The sequence below is a fragment of the Notechis scutatus genome, chromosome 4 (genome assembly GCF_049901735.1).
Source record: "Notechis scutatus isolate UNSWTSFEM ecotype Mainland chromosome 4, rNotScu1.2, whole genome shotgun sequence".
In the NCBI taxonomy this organism is placed as follows: domain Eukaryota; kingdom Metazoa; phylum Chordata; class Lepidosauria; order Squamata; family Elapidae; genus Notechis; species Notechis scutatus.
The window spans coordinates 115,838,901-115,859,915 of NC_142012.1; the positions used below are offsets into that span (position 1 = coordinate 115,838,901).

The 21,015-nt window shown below is 34.3% G+C and overlaps 1 protein-coding gene across 1 annotated transcript in view; it reads left to right on the top strand.

Annotated features, from left to right (window-relative positions):
- The window catches only part of CCDC186 (coiled-coil domain containing 186), a 35,280-nt gene extending 21,823 nt beyond the window's left edge, over positions 1–13,457 (top strand). The window contains exons 7-16 of the mRNA XM_026670344.2: positions 216–320; positions 1,901–1,999; positions 2,172–2,258; positions 4,646–4,788; positions 6,128–6,383; positions 7,223–7,412; positions 7,509–7,589; positions 8,996–9,206; positions 11,139–11,358; positions 13,105–13,457. Coding sequence (XP_026526129.1) covers positions 216–320; positions 1,901–1,999; positions 2,172–2,258; positions 4,646–4,788; positions 6,128–6,383; positions 7,223–7,412; positions 7,509–7,589; positions 8,996–9,206; positions 11,139–11,358; positions 13,105–13,188 — 1,476 coding nt within the window. The 3' untranslated portion in view covers positions 13,189–13,457. The remainder of the gene's footprint in view (positions 1–215; positions 321–1,900; positions 2,000–2,171; positions 2,259–4,645; positions 4,789–6,127; positions 6,384–7,222; positions 7,413–7,508; positions 7,590–8,995; positions 9,207–11,138; positions 11,359–13,104) is intronic.
- Positions 13,458–21,015: the final 7,558 nt, after the last annotated feature.

Below are 21,015 nucleotides of genomic sequence, written 5' to 3' on the forward strand. Positions count from 1 at the left end.
TATATTTCCATCCCAAATAGCTGTTATGTGACTCACATTCCTAACAATGACAATGAAAATAAAAAATTCTACATGTACGGCATTTTGGAGCTTTTCATTGGGCCCTTCTGGTCCACCATGAATTGAAATAGAATGCTATCTTTTCAGTGCAGATTTTAATTTACCAATGTTTTTTTATTTAAATTACTGTTAGTAATTATTAAATCATTTTATAGGAAACCAAAGATCATCTTAAAGTGGCAACAACAAAGTTAACTCAAGCCAAGGAGGAAGCTGATCAGATACGAAAGAATTGCCAAGAAATAATAAAAACATATCAGGTATGATCTAATTTCACTTTCATATAAATCTTTTCTTACAATACAGTAATAATTCCGTCTAAAACTGAAAATAATGACACATGATACACACACATCACAGTTTATATGTGATACTACAAAAGATCATGTTAATTTAATCTAATATAGACTTGATCCCTGTGCCAAATACTTATAACAATGTCATGTGCTGTCACTAGTTCACCTTTTCTCAATATCAAATTATTTTCTTAAAATAGACAGTTTTATGTCCCACCTAAGAGAAGTCCACTGTAATTATTCAATTGTAGAAAGTATTGCATTTTTATAAAAAAAGCTTCGTTATCTTTTTTGTATTATTAAATTTAATATTATTCAGTATTAATAATAATCAAGCTGATCTTGATTAGAAGGAGCTAAATATAATTGGCAGGAAAGCCATGCTAACTTATTTCCAGGAGGATAGTCATCCATCACATAGATAATAAACAGATGTTCTTGATTTAACATCTGATGTTGTCTCTAAACTTGCTCACTTATTGTTGGAAATGCTGAGTGCTCAAAGCAGCTATATCTTTATTAGATCAAGATATCATTGTCTAGCCTAGAGAAAAGAAGAACTAGGGGTGACATGATAGTATTCTAATATTTGAGGGTCTGCTACAAAGAAGAGGGGGTCAAATTATTCTCCAAAGCACCTGAAGACAGACAAGACAAGAAACAATAGTTGGAAACTATTGGAATCAAGGAGAGAAGCAGCCTGGAATTAAGGAGAAACTCCCTATCAGTGAGAATAATTAACCAGTGGAACAGCTTGCCTTCAGAAATCATGGGTGCTTCATCACTGGAGGTTTTTAAGAAGAGACTGGAGAGACATTTATCTGAAATGGTATAGAGTCTCCTGTTTAAGCAGGGGGATAGAAGACCTCCAGAGTCCCTTCCAGCTTCAGCTATTCGATTCGATTCTGTCATAAATTTGCATGTAGTTGTCCTGTTTTCAATGCAATGTGCAAAAGGAATTTAGTTATTCCACAAAGTCCCATATGTTTAGAATGTGAGGGAGTGTGTCAGTCTCACAGGGGCTTTGTAACTTTGCTTATTTCTTGCTGGTATGGAAAGCAGCTATTTGTTTCAAAGCTGACTTACTAAAACAAACAACTTTTAGGTTGACTCTAGATGAAGGAGATTTAAATAAATTGTGCAATGAATAGGTCTTATGGTGGATATTTTAATGTATAAATTACATCATCAAGATAGTTGAGATAATATTTATATAGATATGAGCTGTGGTTAGGTTAGAGTGCAGTACTACAGGCTACTTCTGCTAACTGCCAGCTTCCTGAAGTTTGGCAGTTCAGATCTCATCAGGCTCAAGGTTGACACAGCTTTCCGTCCTTTCGAGGTCAGTAAAATTAGAACCTAGATTGTTGGGGGCAATATGCTGATTCTCTAAACAGCTTAGAGACGGCTGTAAAGCACTGTGAAGCGGTATATAAGTCTAAGTGCTATTGTTATAGCTATATAGGGTTCTGGAGAGAGCATTTAAGTCTGCTTCCTAAGCTTATCTTTATGTTTTTTCAACTTTTCATCTGTGACACTGTTAGGAGTCTGAAGAAATTAAATCCAATGAATTGGACGTAAAACTTCGACTTACCAAAGGAGAACTGGAGAAACAATTGCAAGAGAAATCTGATCACCTAGAGGTACAGTGTATTACTTGCATCAGTTTTAGCTTTTTTGTAAAAATTAAATATTGCTGCTAGATAATGAGAAAAAGAGATCTGATAAAAATCACATCTAAGAGGACGAAAGCTGAAAATCATTTCTCCAAATTAAACAGAGATATGTCTTGGGATTTTTTTCCCCCTTCCAAAGGTCCATCATGCCAAGATAAAAGAACTTGAAGATGTGAAGAGGACATTTAAGGAAGGCATGGATGAATTGCGAACATTAAGGACAAAGGTAAGAAAATGGAACTTAGCTGTAAGGAGAATGGTGATGTCAAGGATTCTTTAACATGGTTGTACATATGGTTTGTTTATTTTTTGAAAATATACAGCTATGTATCTCAGCATTGTGACCCTATATTGTGCTCACAAGATAGATAGGAAGGTAGGTTAGGTAGGTAGAGGATCATGAAAAGCAACCCTTTAGTGTAGCCAGGGTTTTGAGTGCCCTAAATTGCACATGAACAGTGGAAGAGCAATTCCATCCAGAGTCAGAGATGGAAAGGCTCCAGAGTCGAGCCCTAAAACTACTAGAAAAGAACCTGGACAGCAAAAGCCCTTGATGGATAACCCAAGACAGAGATGTACTGTTGAGTGTCCTCAATGAATTGATTTTACTTAACCGTGTGCCCAGAGATGATCTAACTCAGTGTCATCATTTGGATATCAAATACAAATTAGACAGTAGCAAATTGAAAGGCAACCCACAGTGCAAGGGTCTAATGCAGATATACTTGTTGAATAGTTAATTCTTTAAGAGTTCTTGCTTCTATAAATTAGGACCTGAAAGCATATATGAAACTATAAACTCTAAAATAGAGGTCTCCAATCTTGGCAACTTTAAGCCTGGCGGACTTCAATTTTCAAAGTTGCCAAGGTTGGAGACCCCATCTCTAAAATATTTTATCTTCTAGAATTCACATGTGGAAGAGTTAATTTTTCTATGGCTATTAAGCTACTTCTGAAATTGTAGTACAGCTATAAGGGCAATACTAAGCTTTTTTGAGTTTAAATCCAAGAATTATCATAAAAGTCAGCCAAACTCCGCCTACAAAGTCAATGTTATAAGCAAATTAGGGACAGTTCAAAATGTCTAGTTATTGAAAAGGTATTCTGTTTTATGAGCTATTTAATTTTATGCATTCCATATAATTATCATGAATTGCTGAAGTCCCAACATATTGTAGCAACCTTCATTTCCTATTCTTTTGTTGAAAAATGTGACTTCCCTGAACAGCAGAGTCTTCAAATAACAGTTGGATAGCTTTGTGAAATATTTCAGTGTTCAAAAGCTTGACAGAATCACCAGCTGCTAAGGTTGATCTAATTCTTGCTATTTTTCTTGCTAACTTTCACGGCTTCATTTTTCTTCATTATTCAAAATCAAGGGCTGGGGAGGTAAGGATGGAAGATTAGTAATCCTTTTTAAAAATGAAATCCAATTTTTAAATAAAAGTTTATGCAATAAATATGTAAATGCAAAATATTGCAGCTAACAATACAACATTGTTGGGTTAATTGCACATTTGCCTAGTACTAGAAATACAATATTTTCATCTGCTTTATTGGGGACAGCATCTGTGATACTACTGGAGGGCTTATTCTCTTGCAGCCATACACCACTATTCTCTTGCAGCCATACACAACTATGAGAGAGTGTTTGCCATAAACCTTAAGTTTCTGCCAAGGCCCAGGATATTATTTTCTTTGAACTTTTGTTTCTTCTAGAACAGAGGTGTCAAACTCAACCTGCGGGCCAGATGTGTCACATGCTGGCCATGCCCACCCCTGTTTTAGCAAAAGTGGGGGGAAAGTTGTGATAGGTCACGTGACAACAACATGACTCTCTGAGTTTGACACCCCTGTTCAAGAAGAAACAGAATCCCTGTTCTAGAAGAAGTATCCACAAGATTTCCATACTTTATGGGACTGCTGTTATTCAAAAAGAAGAGTTTGTTTATTTGTTTGTTTATTCGTTCATTCATTTTTTCTAAACCATTCATCCATTGTTGATTACTTAAGGACAAGTTGAAACCCACTTCACTTACCCATTTAGTTACTTTATAATGTGAATGTATTTTCTCCAATTTGGAGGCCTAAAACCACACACACCAAAAACTCCTAACAAAGGATCATACGTTTTCCCAAATATGAATTCTTTCTTAGTTCATCATAATGATTACATTTCATTGACAAGTCAATTGAGTTTTTCATTTCTAGAATGAACAGGTCTCATACAGTAATCCATTTTTGCTCTTGTAAAATTGAGGAGATTCAAAGCTTCCTGCTCAGTTTTAGATTAATTGTAATTTAGTGTTATGTCTGTATTATGAGCAATAGTTAATTAAAATAAGGCACCTTATAATTGACAGCTCACATTTGGCTTCTTTTAACAAATCGAGATTTATCAGGTTAACTTATTTTGTGAGATGAAAGTGCAAACTTCCAAAATAGTTCTGGAATCTTTTGGAAGAGAAAGCAGCAAATGAAAAGAAAAAGAAAAAAAAGTAGGCTGAATATTATCTAGCATGTCTGTTCAGCAACATATTTTAATGCCCTGAAAAACTAATGAAATATATAAAATGCTATTTATGTTGATGAATTGCTTTGTTTCTTTATTAGGTCAAGTGTTTAGAAGATGAACGGTTGAGAACAGAAGATGAGTTATCAAAATACAGAGAACTTATTAATCGACAGAAAGCTGAGATTCATAATTTGCTGGAGAAAGTGAAAACCGTAGACCTGCTGCAGGAGCAACATCAAAGGTACAAAGGTTAAATTGTTAATTCTTTGTTTTATTTTAAACAATGGAAATATTTTTTTTGTAGAGCATTCAATTTGAAACATTCTGTCTGGTGCAACAAAATAATTTCCACAATAATAAACAGTGATTTTTAAAAATAAAATTAACTTGATTATGTAACTTCACGAATACCAAGCAATACTTCGTTGCAAATTTCATGTTCAAAATGATCTGATTTAACCATTTTCAAAATGCTTGAAGCAATTTGTGTTTTGAATATGAAATAATTGTTTTGAACACAAACCGGGATATTTCAAAGTCAGAATGCTATTGTTTAATATTTCTAAAACTTGTTGCAATGCAATGTAGCTTTGTGTTTAAATTATTGTAATGGCACGTTCAAAAGAAAAAAAAATAATGTTATAGTTAGGCTATAACAATAAATAAAATGATTTCTATTTTATATATCTTTAATTATTTAGTATTTTGTTATTTTATTTATATAAACACATATGTCTTTATTCAGGGCTACAAATTCTGGCTAGTTTAGCTATTTGAAATGATATGATCTCATTTTTGAAATAAGAAGGATAAGCATTCTCTTTTTAGTGTGTGTTTACAAGCTTAAAATGAATCATTCTTAAAAAATTAAAATCACATATCTTTTCAGTAACATTTGCAAAGATAAGTTTTATTCTATCTTATTGTGTGTATCTAAATTGATAATTTACCATAACTTTTCTGTGTATTTCATAACATATTAAATAAAGGTAACTATTATATATTTGGAGAACCATCATAGATAGCTCACAGGTTTTATAAATGATAATTATCTGGAATGTTTCAGTGTCAACCAATTTCCCTTTGGATTTGCTATGTGTAACATAAGCATTTCTTGCCAATTAAAACTGAAACCCATTTCCACAAAATATTGTTGGTGTGCTTGTAGTTTGAAGCTGGTGTGTGTAACCTCCTAATATTAGAAGTGACATTCCTGCCATCAAATACATTTTCTTTTAGCAGTTAAAACTATTTAATTGCTATGAATCACCTCATGTTCTAAGTTTCTATGACTACTTGCTTAAGTAGGTAATAAATATCTTATATTTGGAGCAGGTTTTCACATACCAAGATTTGATCCAGACTAGTGTAACTGGTCTACTATTGTTCGATACGTTTTCTGTTTTTATTGTCTGTTTTAAGCAAAAGAAATGAGGGTGGGATAAGGGTACTCTGCAGGTATTGGTAATGTGTTTTCAGTTGTACAATTTGTATTTGCCCAGCAGAGCTAAACCAGAAAGAGATATTTACTTGCTTGGTTTGCTCTTCATTTTACTCTTTAAAATATATATTTGATTTAGAGATGAACAAGAAATGAACTCTTGGAAGGAAGAAGTGGATAGTCTGAATACTCTGCTTAATGACTTCCAGAAGGACATAGATGGCAGCCGGAAAAGAGAATCTGAACTGTTAGTGTTCACTGAAAAGCTAACTACGAAGAATGCCCAACTCCAGTCAGAAACCAACTCCTTACAGATGCAGCTTGATAAGCTAATCTTCATGGAGCGAGAGTCTCAGAATCAGCTGGAACTTGCTAATCAAGCAAGAGATGAATTGGTAAATTGAAGTACTAGTGAAATATTTCACTATTCTTCCATAAGCACTACCTGCAAATCCTGTGGTCTGTGGGTCAAGGAGCACATTTGGTTCCTCCTAAGTGAATTTGATCCATTTTAAATAGTTTTCATGTGAATCATAGAGTTCAGTTTTCTCCTTAACAATAGGAGCCATATCTTGCTTGCACTTCATTTCCATTTGTTCAATAAAGCATAACATGACAATAAACTTCAATTCCTATGTGGATGTAGGGAACTATGGACTGCCAATGGATAATAAATAGTTAACCTGCAAAATGCAACTTTTGCTTTTAGGGTTTAGGATATGCTTTATGATTTGCAAGATCTGGGAAGCCCTTGTTTTGAATCTCTTCCCATGGGAGATTATCCCTTTAAATGACTTTCAAAGGAAGAAGAAAATACATTTTATTCTATATAGTGTTTAGTAATTTTGACCAACATTGGTTTAAAAGAGTCTTATTTTATTCTGTCTTATTGCTTAATTTAGTATGAATGTTTTCTGTTCTACAGCCCATACTGAAATCCTTATTAAAATGAAATAGTCATTCCTGAACCACACTCTAAAGATTAAATTTCTACATAACAATTATGCTTATTTTCTGCTTTCCATGATAAATCCATGTTGCTAAAAAAAAAAAAAGGGGGACAATCTATTGGCCTGGAACAAATTGAGTAGGACGAACCAGACAAATCATTCAGCAGACCAAACTTTGCAAGTTGGTCTTGAATCTCTTTTAAAACAAAAACAAAAAAAAAAACAGTAGTTTAAATTATATGAAATACCTGGAAAGGAATCGCTGATTATATGTCATTTTTCAGGAAAATAAGTTGAAGAAAGAAGGTGATCTCCACGGAAACAAGGTCCAGATGCTGGAGATGGAATTAGCATCTCAACAGAAATCATTTGCAGACTTGAACACCAAGGCAGAGGAATTAAAAGATGAACTCATGACGCAGAAGCGAAAGCATGCTGCAAATCTTAAAGATCTCACCAAGCAACTTCAGCAAGGTTAACATTTCTCAAACATTGGCTTCTGTGGTGTTTATTTGACCTATGAATTAAATATCAGCTTTGCATCAAACTTCTTATGTTTTGTTTCATTAGCACGAAGAAAATTGGATAACCTTGAAAATGGCAGTTGTGATAAAGAAGTTAGCAGCATGGGGAGTCGTTCCAGCTCATCAGGTGAGTTATTTTTCTGGGTTTGTGAAGAAACAAAGCTATGCTAATGCTAATAAAATAAGCTACAGCTTAAAAATCTGCCATGAAGGATACATTCTTCCCCAGCAATTGTTTAAAATTTCTTACGGTTCATGGCATGCATACTTGAATACGTAAATGTTGAATTTCTTATGAAGCCCAATCCCAAAATTAGCAGTAACTACCTGTCTTGATTTTTCCCTGAAAGCATAATGTTTCTATGATCTTCCAGATCCAGAATAATTTCACGCTAACATCTTGTGGGATAAACTTAGGCAAATTTTGAAAATTGTGTACTGTACAGCTATAAGAATGTATTAATAAATGACAATACTTTAAGTCAAAGTGGTAAATGCAAATCATTTCAAAATTGCTTATGTATATAATGTGTTATATTATATGCCGTTTGTACACTTCAATTTTCTATAGTTGACTCACCTGTTGTGATGAATTTTCCAAGCCTAGCTAATTTTTAGCCAACAAAAACTGTATTATGTGAGCTTCCCTGCTGAGATCCCCATTACTTTATGCAATTACTGACATACCATTGCTGATATTTTAAGGGTAGCACAAGCTGACTCTGCTATATTTTCAGTTTTTTAAGTATACCATCTTCATTTATCTGTAGGCGATTTCATACCCAAGCAATTTCTGGATGTCATAAGATTCTTTTTTCTTCTTTTGCTGACATTCAATGTTCTTTTGTTTCGTTCTGATTTCCATATCTCAGTCATTCTGCCCAAGAGTCCCACAAAAAATGAGACCCATATGTTCTTTATTGCAAAATGAACACACAAACAGAACAAATGGAGTCAGGGAGATCTTTAAAAACTGGCTTAGTTTGCGAAGTCTGCATGAAATGCAGTTGTGGCTCTGTGAGGTGGAAAACCTAAGTAATCCTTGAAAATTTTGATCTTTCATCTCTAAGGGTTTTTTTAAATTCCTCTGAATAAGATTTTGGTGATTTAAAACTACTGTCTGAAAAGTTGAATATACACAAATGAAGACTCAGTTTATGCAATACAGGTTGACCCTGTTGCTTTAAAATATATTTTTTTCTATAAAACTTTCAAGCTAAAAATAAAGTATTAGTTCTTGGTGTAGAACTTTCCAACAATCTGTGTGATCTATAACTGGTATCAAATATTCACCTTGAGGTTCAAAGTGGTTTTGGCTGCCATTTCCAACTCTTTCTTATTTTTCTTCCCAAAATTAATTCTATTTAAAGAACTGCAACTTTAATGAATGCTGTTAGTTTCTGAACAGAGACAAAACAGGAACTTCTGAAGATACACACTTGGGGGGGAAAGGAAGAATCAAAGGGATAGGTGGGAGGAGGGAGATTTTTCTTAAAACTGGACCATCCAATTAATATGCACTTGGTTTGGCAGGGTCCCTTAATGCTCGGAGCAGCAATGAAGATCGTTCACCAGAAAACACTGGCTCTTCAGTAGTAGTTGATCATTTTCCTGAAGTGGACAAAACTGTCTTGATTGAGCGGATAGTAAGACTGCAGAAAGCACATGCTCGAAAAAATGAAAAGATGGAGTTCATGGAGGATCATATCAAACAACTAGTAGAAGAAATCCGGAAAAAAACCAAGTATGTACTTCTCATTAGATAGGAAAAGAAAAAGGCACAGAAAAATCCTAGTATTGCCCACAGCACATTAGGGAAGTAAAAGTTCAAATAGTGGTAACCTTTTCCAAATAGCCCCAGGTATTTCACTGTTTATTGAATAAGGAAAAAGACACGTATACTATAAAAAGAAAATTTCCATTTCCCAGCCTTATATATGAATTCAGTAAAAAGACACTGTTAATAATAAATGGAACTTGCTCTGAAATTAAATGAAGATAGCAATGATGACTAAACTGTAGAAATGTAACCTTTATGTTTTGATGTATATAACATAGTCAGTGCTATTATGAAAAGGTATGTAATGGATTCTGAAAATAGTCCATAATAAACTGAATCAAAAGTAATTACTAGCTAGAAAGTCATTAGCTTGAATTTATTCCTGCTCTGTGCTTTCACTGGATCGAAAATCATCTCGGTGATGTCACCGGAAGTGATTTTTCGTCAAAAAAGATGGCGGCGCCAAGCTGACGCTGGAACCGGAGCATGGCATGCTCAGCTGACGCCGGAACCGGGCCGCGCTGGCCGAAAAGGTTGGGATCCCTGATGTAATGGATTCTGAAAATAGTCCATAATAAACTGAATCAAAAGTAATTACTAGCTAGAAAGTCATTAGCTTGAATTTATTCCTGCTCTGTGCCTTTCACTGGCTTACTTTAGAGCTAAAAACTCTTCAAGTTCATATAAAAATATTTGTGTTAACTCTGCCATTCAATATTCTGAATGAATTGTGTGGCTGCACGTAATTGCAATGAAATGTTCAATATGTACCCTGGCAGAATATATCATTACAAATCTCTAACTTTGTAACTGTTAATTGAAACTTACATGGTACAAAGTTCTGATACTTAAAACAATATCCAATGTGGAAAAGTTTCTAAGAATTTACCGAATTAGCTCTGTGGTGATATTTTGTCATTTGCAAACAGAGCTCTTGCCATCTGGAGCTACTACTGGTAAATGATTTTTGGTAGAAATGATCACATAAGACATTTTTTACAAATCAGCTTTGTATATTAATGGTAACTCTGGAAGTATAACTTAGACACAAACTTATTCCTTAGTTTTATATATTTTTGACTGAAAAGATACATTTTTTGAGAGTTTCATATTCTTTTCTTGCCATTGACTAGCTATGATTAAGTTACTGGAGTTTGCATGAACTGTATATCAAGTGTGAAGACCCCAGGGAATTGCAAGTGTTCGGAAATTGCATAAGGATGATCTAGTTCAAGTTAGGAGAAAAGAAATGACTCAAGAAATGGTTGAGCAGAGGTAATTTGAATATATAAAGATGCTGAACAAAGAAAAAGTAAATGAATGATATTATGGCAGTTCACACATTACATTTTAACATATATATTATAGAAAGCTTTCTGTTAATCGTTTGGCATACTGGACTGTGCAACCTGCCCAAAAAGTTGCATCCATGTGGTGCAAAACTTTTAAGGTTCAGTGTCTAGGTTCATGCATTGCCCTGAGCCACCTTAGCCTGTAGTATCCTTTGATTTGGCTTAGGGCTATCTGTAAACTCAGTCTGTCTGGTTTGTAAGCCATTACATCCACAAAGTATGTCACTGTGACTTATGTTAAACATATCCTTGTTTCTGATTTGGGATAGAGAGTTGAATTCCATAAGCATGTATTCAGAGTTCCATTGTCTTTAATCAGTAGTGGTTGCCCAGGGATAAATAACAGCCTAATCCATTCTTCCAAAATTACAGTACAGGACTTCCCATTCTTGACATTTTCAAGAATCGTGCTCTGGGTAAAGCGTAATAAATGGATTTTGTTAGTTAACGCTAAGAGCAATGCAAATGAATCAGAATCTTCCCAGAAGGGCCAAACTTTTCTGTGACATTGTCTTACGCTACTTCGGGTTTTTTTTTTTTGCAGAATAATCCAGAGTTACATTTTGCGGGAGGAAGCTGGCACACTTTCATCTGAAGCATCGGATTTCAATAAAGTACATTTAAGTCGGCGAGGTGGGATCATGGCCTCTCTCTATACATCACACCCGGCAGACAGCGGACTCACATTAGAACTCTCTCTGGAGATAAACAGGAAACTTCAGGCAGTCCTGGAGGATACCTTATTGAAAAACATTACCTTAAAAGTGAGTATTAAAATAATGTCCCACAATACACTTTATAAAATACCGTGCACCGTTTCACAGTAGTTTTAAAATTGTAGGACAGTGAAGATTACTATAGGGACTATGCAGGAAAATGAACAATGGGTTTGTATAGCAATTTCCATTAAGAAAAAAAGACTAAAGCTACAGTAAAAGAAATTTGATTAGAATTAGGGTTTTTACTCTATAAACACACTGGGAAGTAGTTTTCAGAACAGTTAGGAGAATGGTTTTAACTTTGGGTATATTGTTGCTTTAAGCAAAATGAAATAAATATATAATTAAATTATTGTATGAGATGTTTAACAAAAGAAGGAATCTTATTTATCCCAAAAAATGAAGCCTCTCAGGTGTGTCTTTCTGGTTAGGAAAGATGAGGATTTCCCTTCAGGAACACAAGGACTCTGTTGGGGAAATAGAATTTTATTGTGGAGACTTTAAATGTACATGTGAGAAACTCCTCACCCATTATTTCTGCTGGTAACAGGTATTCCAAGGCAATGTTGTCCTTGAAGCACTGGCCACAAATCTCTCTGTTAACATGCAGGGCCCACAGCAATGTCAGCAAGTTTGGGCAATTTTACTCCTGTTAGAACTAGAAGTTTTAAAAAGAGGGCAAGGACAAAAGTAGGCCAATTCCGTAGTCACCAACTAGGATAGTACAAATTGGAATTCATCACCTCTATCTCTTTTAGGACTAATCTGTACTTAAACAAATCTTCTCATGACTGACTAGACCAGGGGTGTCCAACCTTGGCAACTTTAAGCCTGGAGGACTTTAACTCCCAGAATTCCCCAGCCAGCAAAGCTGGGAGTTAAAGTCCTCCAGGCTTAAAGTTGCCAAGGTTGGACACCCCTGGACTAGACCAAAATGTCTATTTCAAAGCCTGACTGGAAAATGAAAGTTTCTCGATATATTTTTACAGTTTTCAGAGCCCGGTTCTTATTTATTATTTTAATGTTTTATATGGTATTTTAATTGTATGACTATAAGCCTGCTAGAATCTCCTTGGCAAGGTGATGGCATAGAAGACAAATGATAAATAAAAAAAATAAATGTTAGTATTGAAGAGATGAGTGTTTTAGTTTAAAAGGTTATGGCTCTAGCTATTACATTTTTTACTTTCTAACTAATTGAAATAACTAATTGAAATAACCAGAATCCCACTCATTAATTCCAAAGGAACATATGAAAAAGTATTATCCGATTGATGCTGAACCTTTTTATATAAGTCTTTATATGAATTAAATTAAGAACTTAGATTTGACTAAGAAAGTAAGAAATTCAAATAAATTAAATCAGCTTTAATCAGGTTTTCTTTTGCTTGATGTTGTCATTTTAAATTTGCTTTTTTAAAATATATAGTATTCTGTACTATTCCATAATAATATAGTACTGTTAAGGCATCTGAAATATTTTATTTTGTTGGTGATGATTTCAACAAAATTTAAATAAGAGAGTGCTTCTTTTTAAAGGAATGTTTTAAATAATAGAGATTGAATTCTTGAATCAGAAATGTAGAACAAATTAGGATTATCATGGTTAATTTAGCAGTTTTGCGTTAATTAAAAATGCAGGACGTAAGTTAATACATCTTGTTGTATCTTACGCATATATGCTAGTTCAGATAATATGCTTAAATAAATTCTGAAAGTCTAGATAGCTCTATTTGAATTTAAATATTGGAAGCTCTGCTAACAATTAATTTGTGTCTTTTTTCTTCAAAGGATAACCTACAAACTCTTGGAACCGAAATAGAACGATTGATTAAGCAGCAACATGAATTAGAACAGAGGCTGAAGCAGACATAACTGAGACCAAGATCAGAAAAGTAGATATTCCAGCTTTGACGATTAGCGTTGTCAGTCCAACAAAGTTTTAAAAAACAAAGTTGATTGTGAACAACTTTGACTAGATCCAAATGTCTGGTTTGCTTAAACAAATGGAGACCTTGAACTTTTCTGAACATACTTCCATCCATCACTGAAATTAGTCATATCAACACTTGCAGCTTCTTCTTGTTAGAGAGAATGCAACCACTCTGCTTTGTGCAATTAAAAAAGCAACTTTTAAAAATGGACTACTGTATAAGACTGGTGCATTTGTTGTTGATACTTGTTTCGCAGAGAAAACGAGGAGAAAAAAGGCTGGCTTTTGCATGTATATTAACCCCAGTGCCTTCTAGGGCATACATCTTTTTCTCCAAATATACATGTGTTCTTGGATATATTTAAATTTGTTATTTATAACATACATTGGGAAAGGGCTTCATAGTACACCTTCTTTTAATATACAGTTGAAAGATATGACAGGTATTTTAGCAACTTGACCAAAAACATTTTTTAAAATCCCTCAATTCCTCAAATGTGAATAATACCTTTTTTCTTTTTAAAAAAAAGATCACCTTAAAAAAAAGTTTGGGAAAATTCTGCAGTGTATAGACATAAGAGATTAAAACCGATTTTGTATATATGGGAAAACAAAATATAGAGTCATGAAGCCTTCAAATCTTGCAGATTGACTGTGCTAATTGAAATGGAAATAATAGACACGGTAATAACTTCACATAAGCACAGGTGAAATTACATATATCTCTGCAAGTGACTGATAAGATCCCATATTGATAGGAAAAGAAAAGGGGATATGCCCAGATATTGAAGATACTGAGATCACCTCCATAACTATTTAACAATATTAGTCTAATTATACAAATAATGACAATTATTCTTTATGTCTACCATCATCATCTAGGTAATTTGGGTTGGGATAACAACCACATAATTCATAAAGACTATGCTGGCTGGTTACTCTGTAAGGCTTTTGTAAAAGTTATATTCTGCCTGTCTACGCAGTTTTGTGTAGCACCCAAGGCAGCTCATCCTGGTACACTTAGAAGAAGATTGCAAGAGGGCTGCCATGGGAGAACAATGAGCCAATAAATAAGGGAGCATGGCTTAAGCCTGTAGATGATAGCAATTATGGCTGTACTGAGTATGAAGCATTAAATATAGTTAAGGCTCTGAATAATGTTGGTAGAGAGAATCAAAGATGTTATGATGATAGAAACATCTTTCATGCCTCTCACAATCCCTGGCTCTCCATGCAGTTGGTTAGGAATAAGGGGAGTTGTCATGAATGTTAACCTTGGAGAAGAGAAAGCAAGGAGGAACCAATGCAAGCTCTATATACACTTTTTTATTGCTTTGACACGCACTAGCATGTGTGTATCTATGCTTCCGAGGTGTGATAGACCGAAGCTCAAATACCCTTTTGTTCTTTCTCTGGGACCAAAGGGAAGCAATAGATTTTTAGGTATGTTAGGCAAATACTTAGCCTTTCTCTTTTTAATCCCTGCTGCACTTTCAGGAAGACAGCACTTTAAATGAATCCATTGTCTGAACATTTTTTTCCCTTTTTTGCTTGGTTAAAAATAGTTGCTGTCCAAAAATGTACTATTGCAGAACAACTGAATCTTATTATAATTATTTTTAAAGCAAGGTAATCAGAAAATTAAGAGTTTTTCATTTCATCAATAAAATCATCTTTCCATTTCTATTTTATTCTCCCTTGCCTGGTATATGAAAGGGAAGCAGCAACGGTTTTGAATTGCAGTGTTCCTGTGATTGTTTATTCCAAAGTACAAAACTCATTTAGCACTGTTTACATAGTTGCATGTGATGGCTCCATTCCTCTTCTCAAGTACAGAGATTTTAAGACATGCTTTGGGGACAACAACAACCAGCATCTGAGGTTAAACAAATCCCTTGTATAAACCTGTACATAGTGCTAGAGTTTGTATTTTTCTAAAAGTTGTGCTTTTCATATTTTTCTGAAAATATAACACATGTATAGCTGCAACATTACAATAAGCAAACATGCTTGCCTTCTACAATTACAATAAGCAAACATGCTTACCTTCTGATTTGTAATGTTAAATTGTACATTGTATCTTTAGGATTGTGGATATTGCTGTACAGAATAATTTTTAGGTTACAACTCTGTGTTGCTGAGGAAAGAACATGTGCAATGCAACTGGACTTATTGCTGGATATTTTTCTCATACTGTTTTTCTTCATGTTTAACACATTAGGTCTGAAATAATAAAAAATGAATGCCCTAGTTAATCATACAATATTGATTTTAAGAACTGAAATTTAAGCAGCGCTTGCATGTCTAAGTATTTGTAAAAGAAGAGGTTCTCACGTGTGTAGGACAGAACTATATTCATTTTCAGACTAATATATCGCCGACACTCAAAATTTTAGCCTGTGAACTAGGTCCATGTTTGTAATTATACTGAATAATGTTTAAACTGCATTCAAGCAATTCTTTTTCTAGAATAATATAGAAATCTTGTTTGAGTACGGAAAGGATTACATTGTGTGATGCAAAATGTATTGCAGTAACAGTTAATCCAAAGAAATTAGCTTTTCTAAAAAGACAGAAATAAGCCTGACATATTCTCAGTGTGAGCATGGTTGTCTTCTAAATGTTAGAAATATACAAGTTGCATCAAACCACCGTTGTCTTGGTTTAGTAACCTTGGTGTTTGTACACTCCAGTCTCACCCATTCCAAAAGAGTGTATCAAATAACTTTTTTGTCAGCACCTAAACCAAAGAATATACAGACAAGTTAAAGACTGGCAATTTTTTTCTCTTCAACTTAATGTCAGGTTTTATTTACTTTTCATAATTTCCTTTGGCTTTCTTTCCCATCTCTTTTTCCCCAGTTTCTCCTGTCCTCCAGTGTATGGATTTTGGGCAAAATATTGGCAACTATGCTCTTGAGATTTATTTTGAAGATACATATAGGATCAAAAAAGTCATTACTCTGATACTTTAGAAGCCTTGCTGATTTCATTTTCAAAAATGACCCATCTCCTTCAAACATATCTTTGCTAGACAAAGAGTAAGAAACTTGATTGGGGAAGTTTAATGAAAACAAAGTTGTTCTGGATGTTGAATCTGTTGCAATGACATTTTTAAAAAATGTCTTTATTTGCTTCGAATAGTGAACAAGTGTCAAGTTTGAATTGATATTCCATGCTAGTACTCTAAAACCTTGAATGAAGCTCAATTTTTAAACTGATTTTTATGGACATGTCTGTTTTATTGTCAATAATATGAATTTGCTATTACTTCTTTCTGGGATTTTTCAAATGTATTAATTTTTCATTATAAATTAGTATCTCCTCATTGTCTCCCATACAAGAACAAGTACTGTCTACTGATTTTTAGTTTTTGGATCATTCATTGCAGCATGAGCTAATACATGGCTTGGACAAACAACTTGTTAATGCTGCTTATTAGCAGTATTAAGTAAACTAAAGTGACTTTCTTTATATTCTTTCTTCTTTATATTCAGGATAGTTAAACACCCATGGATCCATGCAGCAAACTTTTGAAACCAAACAGTAGCTAAATTGAAGAGAGTTTATTAGTGTCCAATGATCTGCATTTCATTAGTGTTCTTTTTAAACTATTTTAGCTCACTGAATGAGGAAAAGTTGATAAACAAGTAGAATAATAGATACTATTGGATAGGTCTACAATCAGGAAAATCATGCATAATGAATGAGGCATTATATAATGAATAATGAAAAAAAAATGCAATGGAAAAAGAAAAGTTTGAAAATTACTCAGACAATCTTAAAACTATTCTAAGATGGTCTAGTTTATGGATTCAACTGTCATTGTTTTGCTTGGTTCAGAATATATTTCACAAATAGCAGTTCACTTAATATTATTTACTCCTCAGAACTCATATCTTTGATTTTAAGATGTATATTTCCTGACCACAAAAGGATTATCAGCTAAGTTCGTGTTTCTCAAATTTACCAATGTTAAGATACATGGATTTCAACTCTCAGAATTCCACCAGTTGGCTTGGGAATTCTGGTAGTTGAAGTCCACATGTTTTAAACAGGTGATTTTGAAAAACAGCCATGAGCAAATAGATGTGTGTTAAAGAAGTTTGCAGATTTTTTTTACTATTCAGAAAGGGAGACCTACTTGAGCTGTGAAGGAGGATAGGACAATCTGTTTATTATTTTGCAAAATATCTACGCTAGATTCCTAGATTCTACTAGAATTTTCTGATTCCTAGAGATCAACAGTAAACTTGAAAAAAGATTGTATTATCAATTTGGCTTTTGAAGATGCTGTTTTGTTCGGTTAATGGAAGATAGAATGAAATATGGTATAGTAAAACAAGCAGCTATGTTCATCTCAAATTTATTTTTATATTTGATTATAAGATAACAGGTATAAGTATAAACAGTTATGAATACATGAAATGGATACGAATAAGAAAAAAAAGAATAGGACAGGGACGGTAGGCACGTTGGTGCGCTTATTATGCACGCCCTCTATTATGCACTATTAACTATTGTTAACTGACATACAGATATAAATCATATTGGAAACCAAATCTATTAGCTGATGAAATATGTTTTTGAAAAGAAGACTATTAACACATTTGGATTAAATGTCTTGCTTCTTTTATGTTTTCAATTCCAGTCACATTTCCTTTACCATCTGGATAATCCCATCTTGTTTGTTAAAAATGAGCTCACATTTGAATGCTTTGCTTTCACTCTATTTTTCTCTGATCTTGCATTACAATTGGCCATAAAAGACTTTCAGAACTTGGCTTCTGTAATTGCTGGCTTACATGCTACGAGAAATTGCTATATGATAACACATAATCAGAGTTGGAAGGGACTTGTAGGTCATCTAATCCAACCCCCCGCCCAAGCAGGAGACGCTACACCATTTCTGACAAATGGCAGTCCAATTTCTTCTTGAAAGTCTCAACTGATGACGCTCCCACAACTTCGGAGGGCAAGCTGTTCCATTGGCTGATTGTTCTCACTGTCAGAAAGTTTCTCCTTATTTCCAAGTTAAATCTCTCCTTGTTCAGTTTCCATCCAATATTCCTTGTCTGGCCTACAGGCGCTTTAGAAAATAGCTTGACCCCTTCCTCCCTGTGGCAGCCCCTCAAATATTGGAAGACCGCTATCATGTCTCCCCTGGTCCTTCTCTTTACTAGACTAGCCAAGCCCAGTTCCTGCAACCGTTCGTTGTATGTTTTAGCCTCCAGTCCCCTTATCATCCTGGTTGCTCTTCTCTGTATTTTTTCTAGAGTCTCAACATCTTTTTTATAATGTGGTGACCAAAACTGGATGCAGTACTCTAGGTGTGGTCTTACTAAGGCTTTATAGAGTGGTATTAGTACTTCCCTTGATCTTGACTGTGTCCCTCTGTTAATACAACTTAGGATTGCATTAGCTTTTTTGGCTGCTGCTGCACACTACTGGCTCATATTTAGCTGGTTGTCCACTAAGACTCCAAGATCCCTCTCACAGTTACTGCTATTGAGCCTGTTTTACCCAGTCTATATGTATGGTTTTTCTTGCCTAAGTGTAGGACTTTACTTTTCTCTATATTGAATTTCATTTTATTAGATATGGCCCAGTGTTCTAGTCTGTCAAGATCCATCTGGATCTTAAACCTATCTTTTTGGGTGTTAGCTATTCCTGCCAGCTTAGTATCATCTGCAAATTTGGTAAGTTCCCCTTCTATTCCCTCATCTAAGTTGTTAATGAAGATATTGAAGAGTACTGGGCCTAAGACGGAACCATTGCTGTGAACTTTTTTTTTTTAATTGCTACTTGCATGAAGACTGGAAAGAAACAGGAACAAATGTGGAACATGTCTGAACCTATCTTGTTTTTTTAAGTCAGCATTAGATTGCACACACTTGTCAGAAATTCTTCTCAATTCTTCACAGCAAATTATTAGTAAAACACATGGACCTTTGTAGCTGAGTGCTTTCTTAGAGATACGGTGACTGACATCTGAGGGCGCTTACCTTCCAAAGTGTCAAATAATGCAATAAGTACTACGTAACCTGAGAATGAAAACTTGTATCTACCTGTTGGTACGTAGCGTGAGGGATCTGAAGAATGCAAAAATCTGATTCACATGATGACACAGCATTTAGTTTCACATTTGAACTTAATGGCAACTTGAGTTGATAGCACTGAAAAATACTGTGTTAAAGTAGGATGATAGTTTGACTTTGGTGTACCAAGTACCACTGCTATTAAGACATTCCTGCAAGTAATCACTTGATATTGCTAGTACAAGCCCTGATAATTATTGTTCCTCTTACCAATAATTTCCATCCTTGAGCAAGATGCACAAAAACCAGACAAACGGGAGTCCTCTAAATTGCATTTATTTATTTTTTTGTCTTCAGAATGACTACTATAGGATATTTGGCTTCCTTGGAAGAAATGCTCTGTTTTTTGTAAAAATAACTTGCTTGTAAATTCATTCCCAAATCAAAATTATGCAAATACTATGAAGTTGGTGTTTAATGATCAGCAAAAAAAACCATCTTGTGAATCATAAGTTACACCCTGCTGGTAATATATACTAACAATACATGTGTTAGTTTTTAAAACAAAGCTAAAAGATCTTTCTCTTTACTGTGTATGATGCAGTTTTGTTTAATAATATACATAACTGTGTGTTGCGTATATTTTAAATAAAATGCTTTAAATGAAAAATAGTCTATTATGAACAACAGTAGGTGGTGCTAAAAAACCCTGCATATCTTCTTACCAAAAAATAAGGGTGTGTGTGTGACATTTTTGCCATACCTGACAAAAGCTGCTTTTTTGTTGGTGTTCTGATAGTGGATCAATGTTTAAATCCATTTGCATTACTGTGTGCATGTGTGTTATTGATACACATACAGGCATATAGTGTGTGTGACTGTGAGTGTGTGTGTGTGAAAGAGAGGAAGGCTTGATTTAAAAATATTCTATAGATATTCATATATAAAAGAAGATTCTCTGCTGTCTTCTAAAAAGTAGTTGTATATGTTGGGTTTGAAATAATAAATATGAACAAATGTGCAGTAGTTTAACTTGTAACAAATCTGCAAGAAATTGACTTATTGGCTTAGCAAACAAGATGCAGACCACTGATATTTATTCCAAGGTGTACTGTCAAAAGCAGTGAACATAGCAATTCTATTTCTAATACTGCAGCTATAGCTTCTCAGATCATATCTTACCACTTTGTGGAGAATGGGAGAATTGAGCAAAAGCAGGAAGTAGGCAACAATCAATTAAGATAACTTTTCAGAGTAGAAACTCTGAGATTAATTTTATAACTTAATTCCCTGTATTGGCAAGTACAGTAGACTGGGTGTAGAAACCTAACGTTTTTATCACAGCATCTTCTATGACTATATTATGATACTTTATGCTTTACAACAAAAAAATTTCCAGCAAGTAAAATTCTTACCTTTTTTTTAATCCTTGGACTTAGCTAGGTTGAGACTATTGCATGAAGCCAGTTTGTACAAAAGCTCTTTTTCCTAGAGTACTTGAAGCCTCCAAGAGTGATGGTTAATCAATATGTTAATAAGGCAGAAACAAATAGAACAGCGCCACAACTGCATTTTAAGAGCACACTGGGACTAAACAATTCCGTTCCTATGAGACTCAATGGTTTTTCCTCCTCAAATCCTCCTCTCTCTAAGTCACATTCAATGTATCTGGAAAAGATGGGTGTTAGCAGGCTGTTAAAGTAAAAAAAAAAAATTTTTTTATGTAGGTGC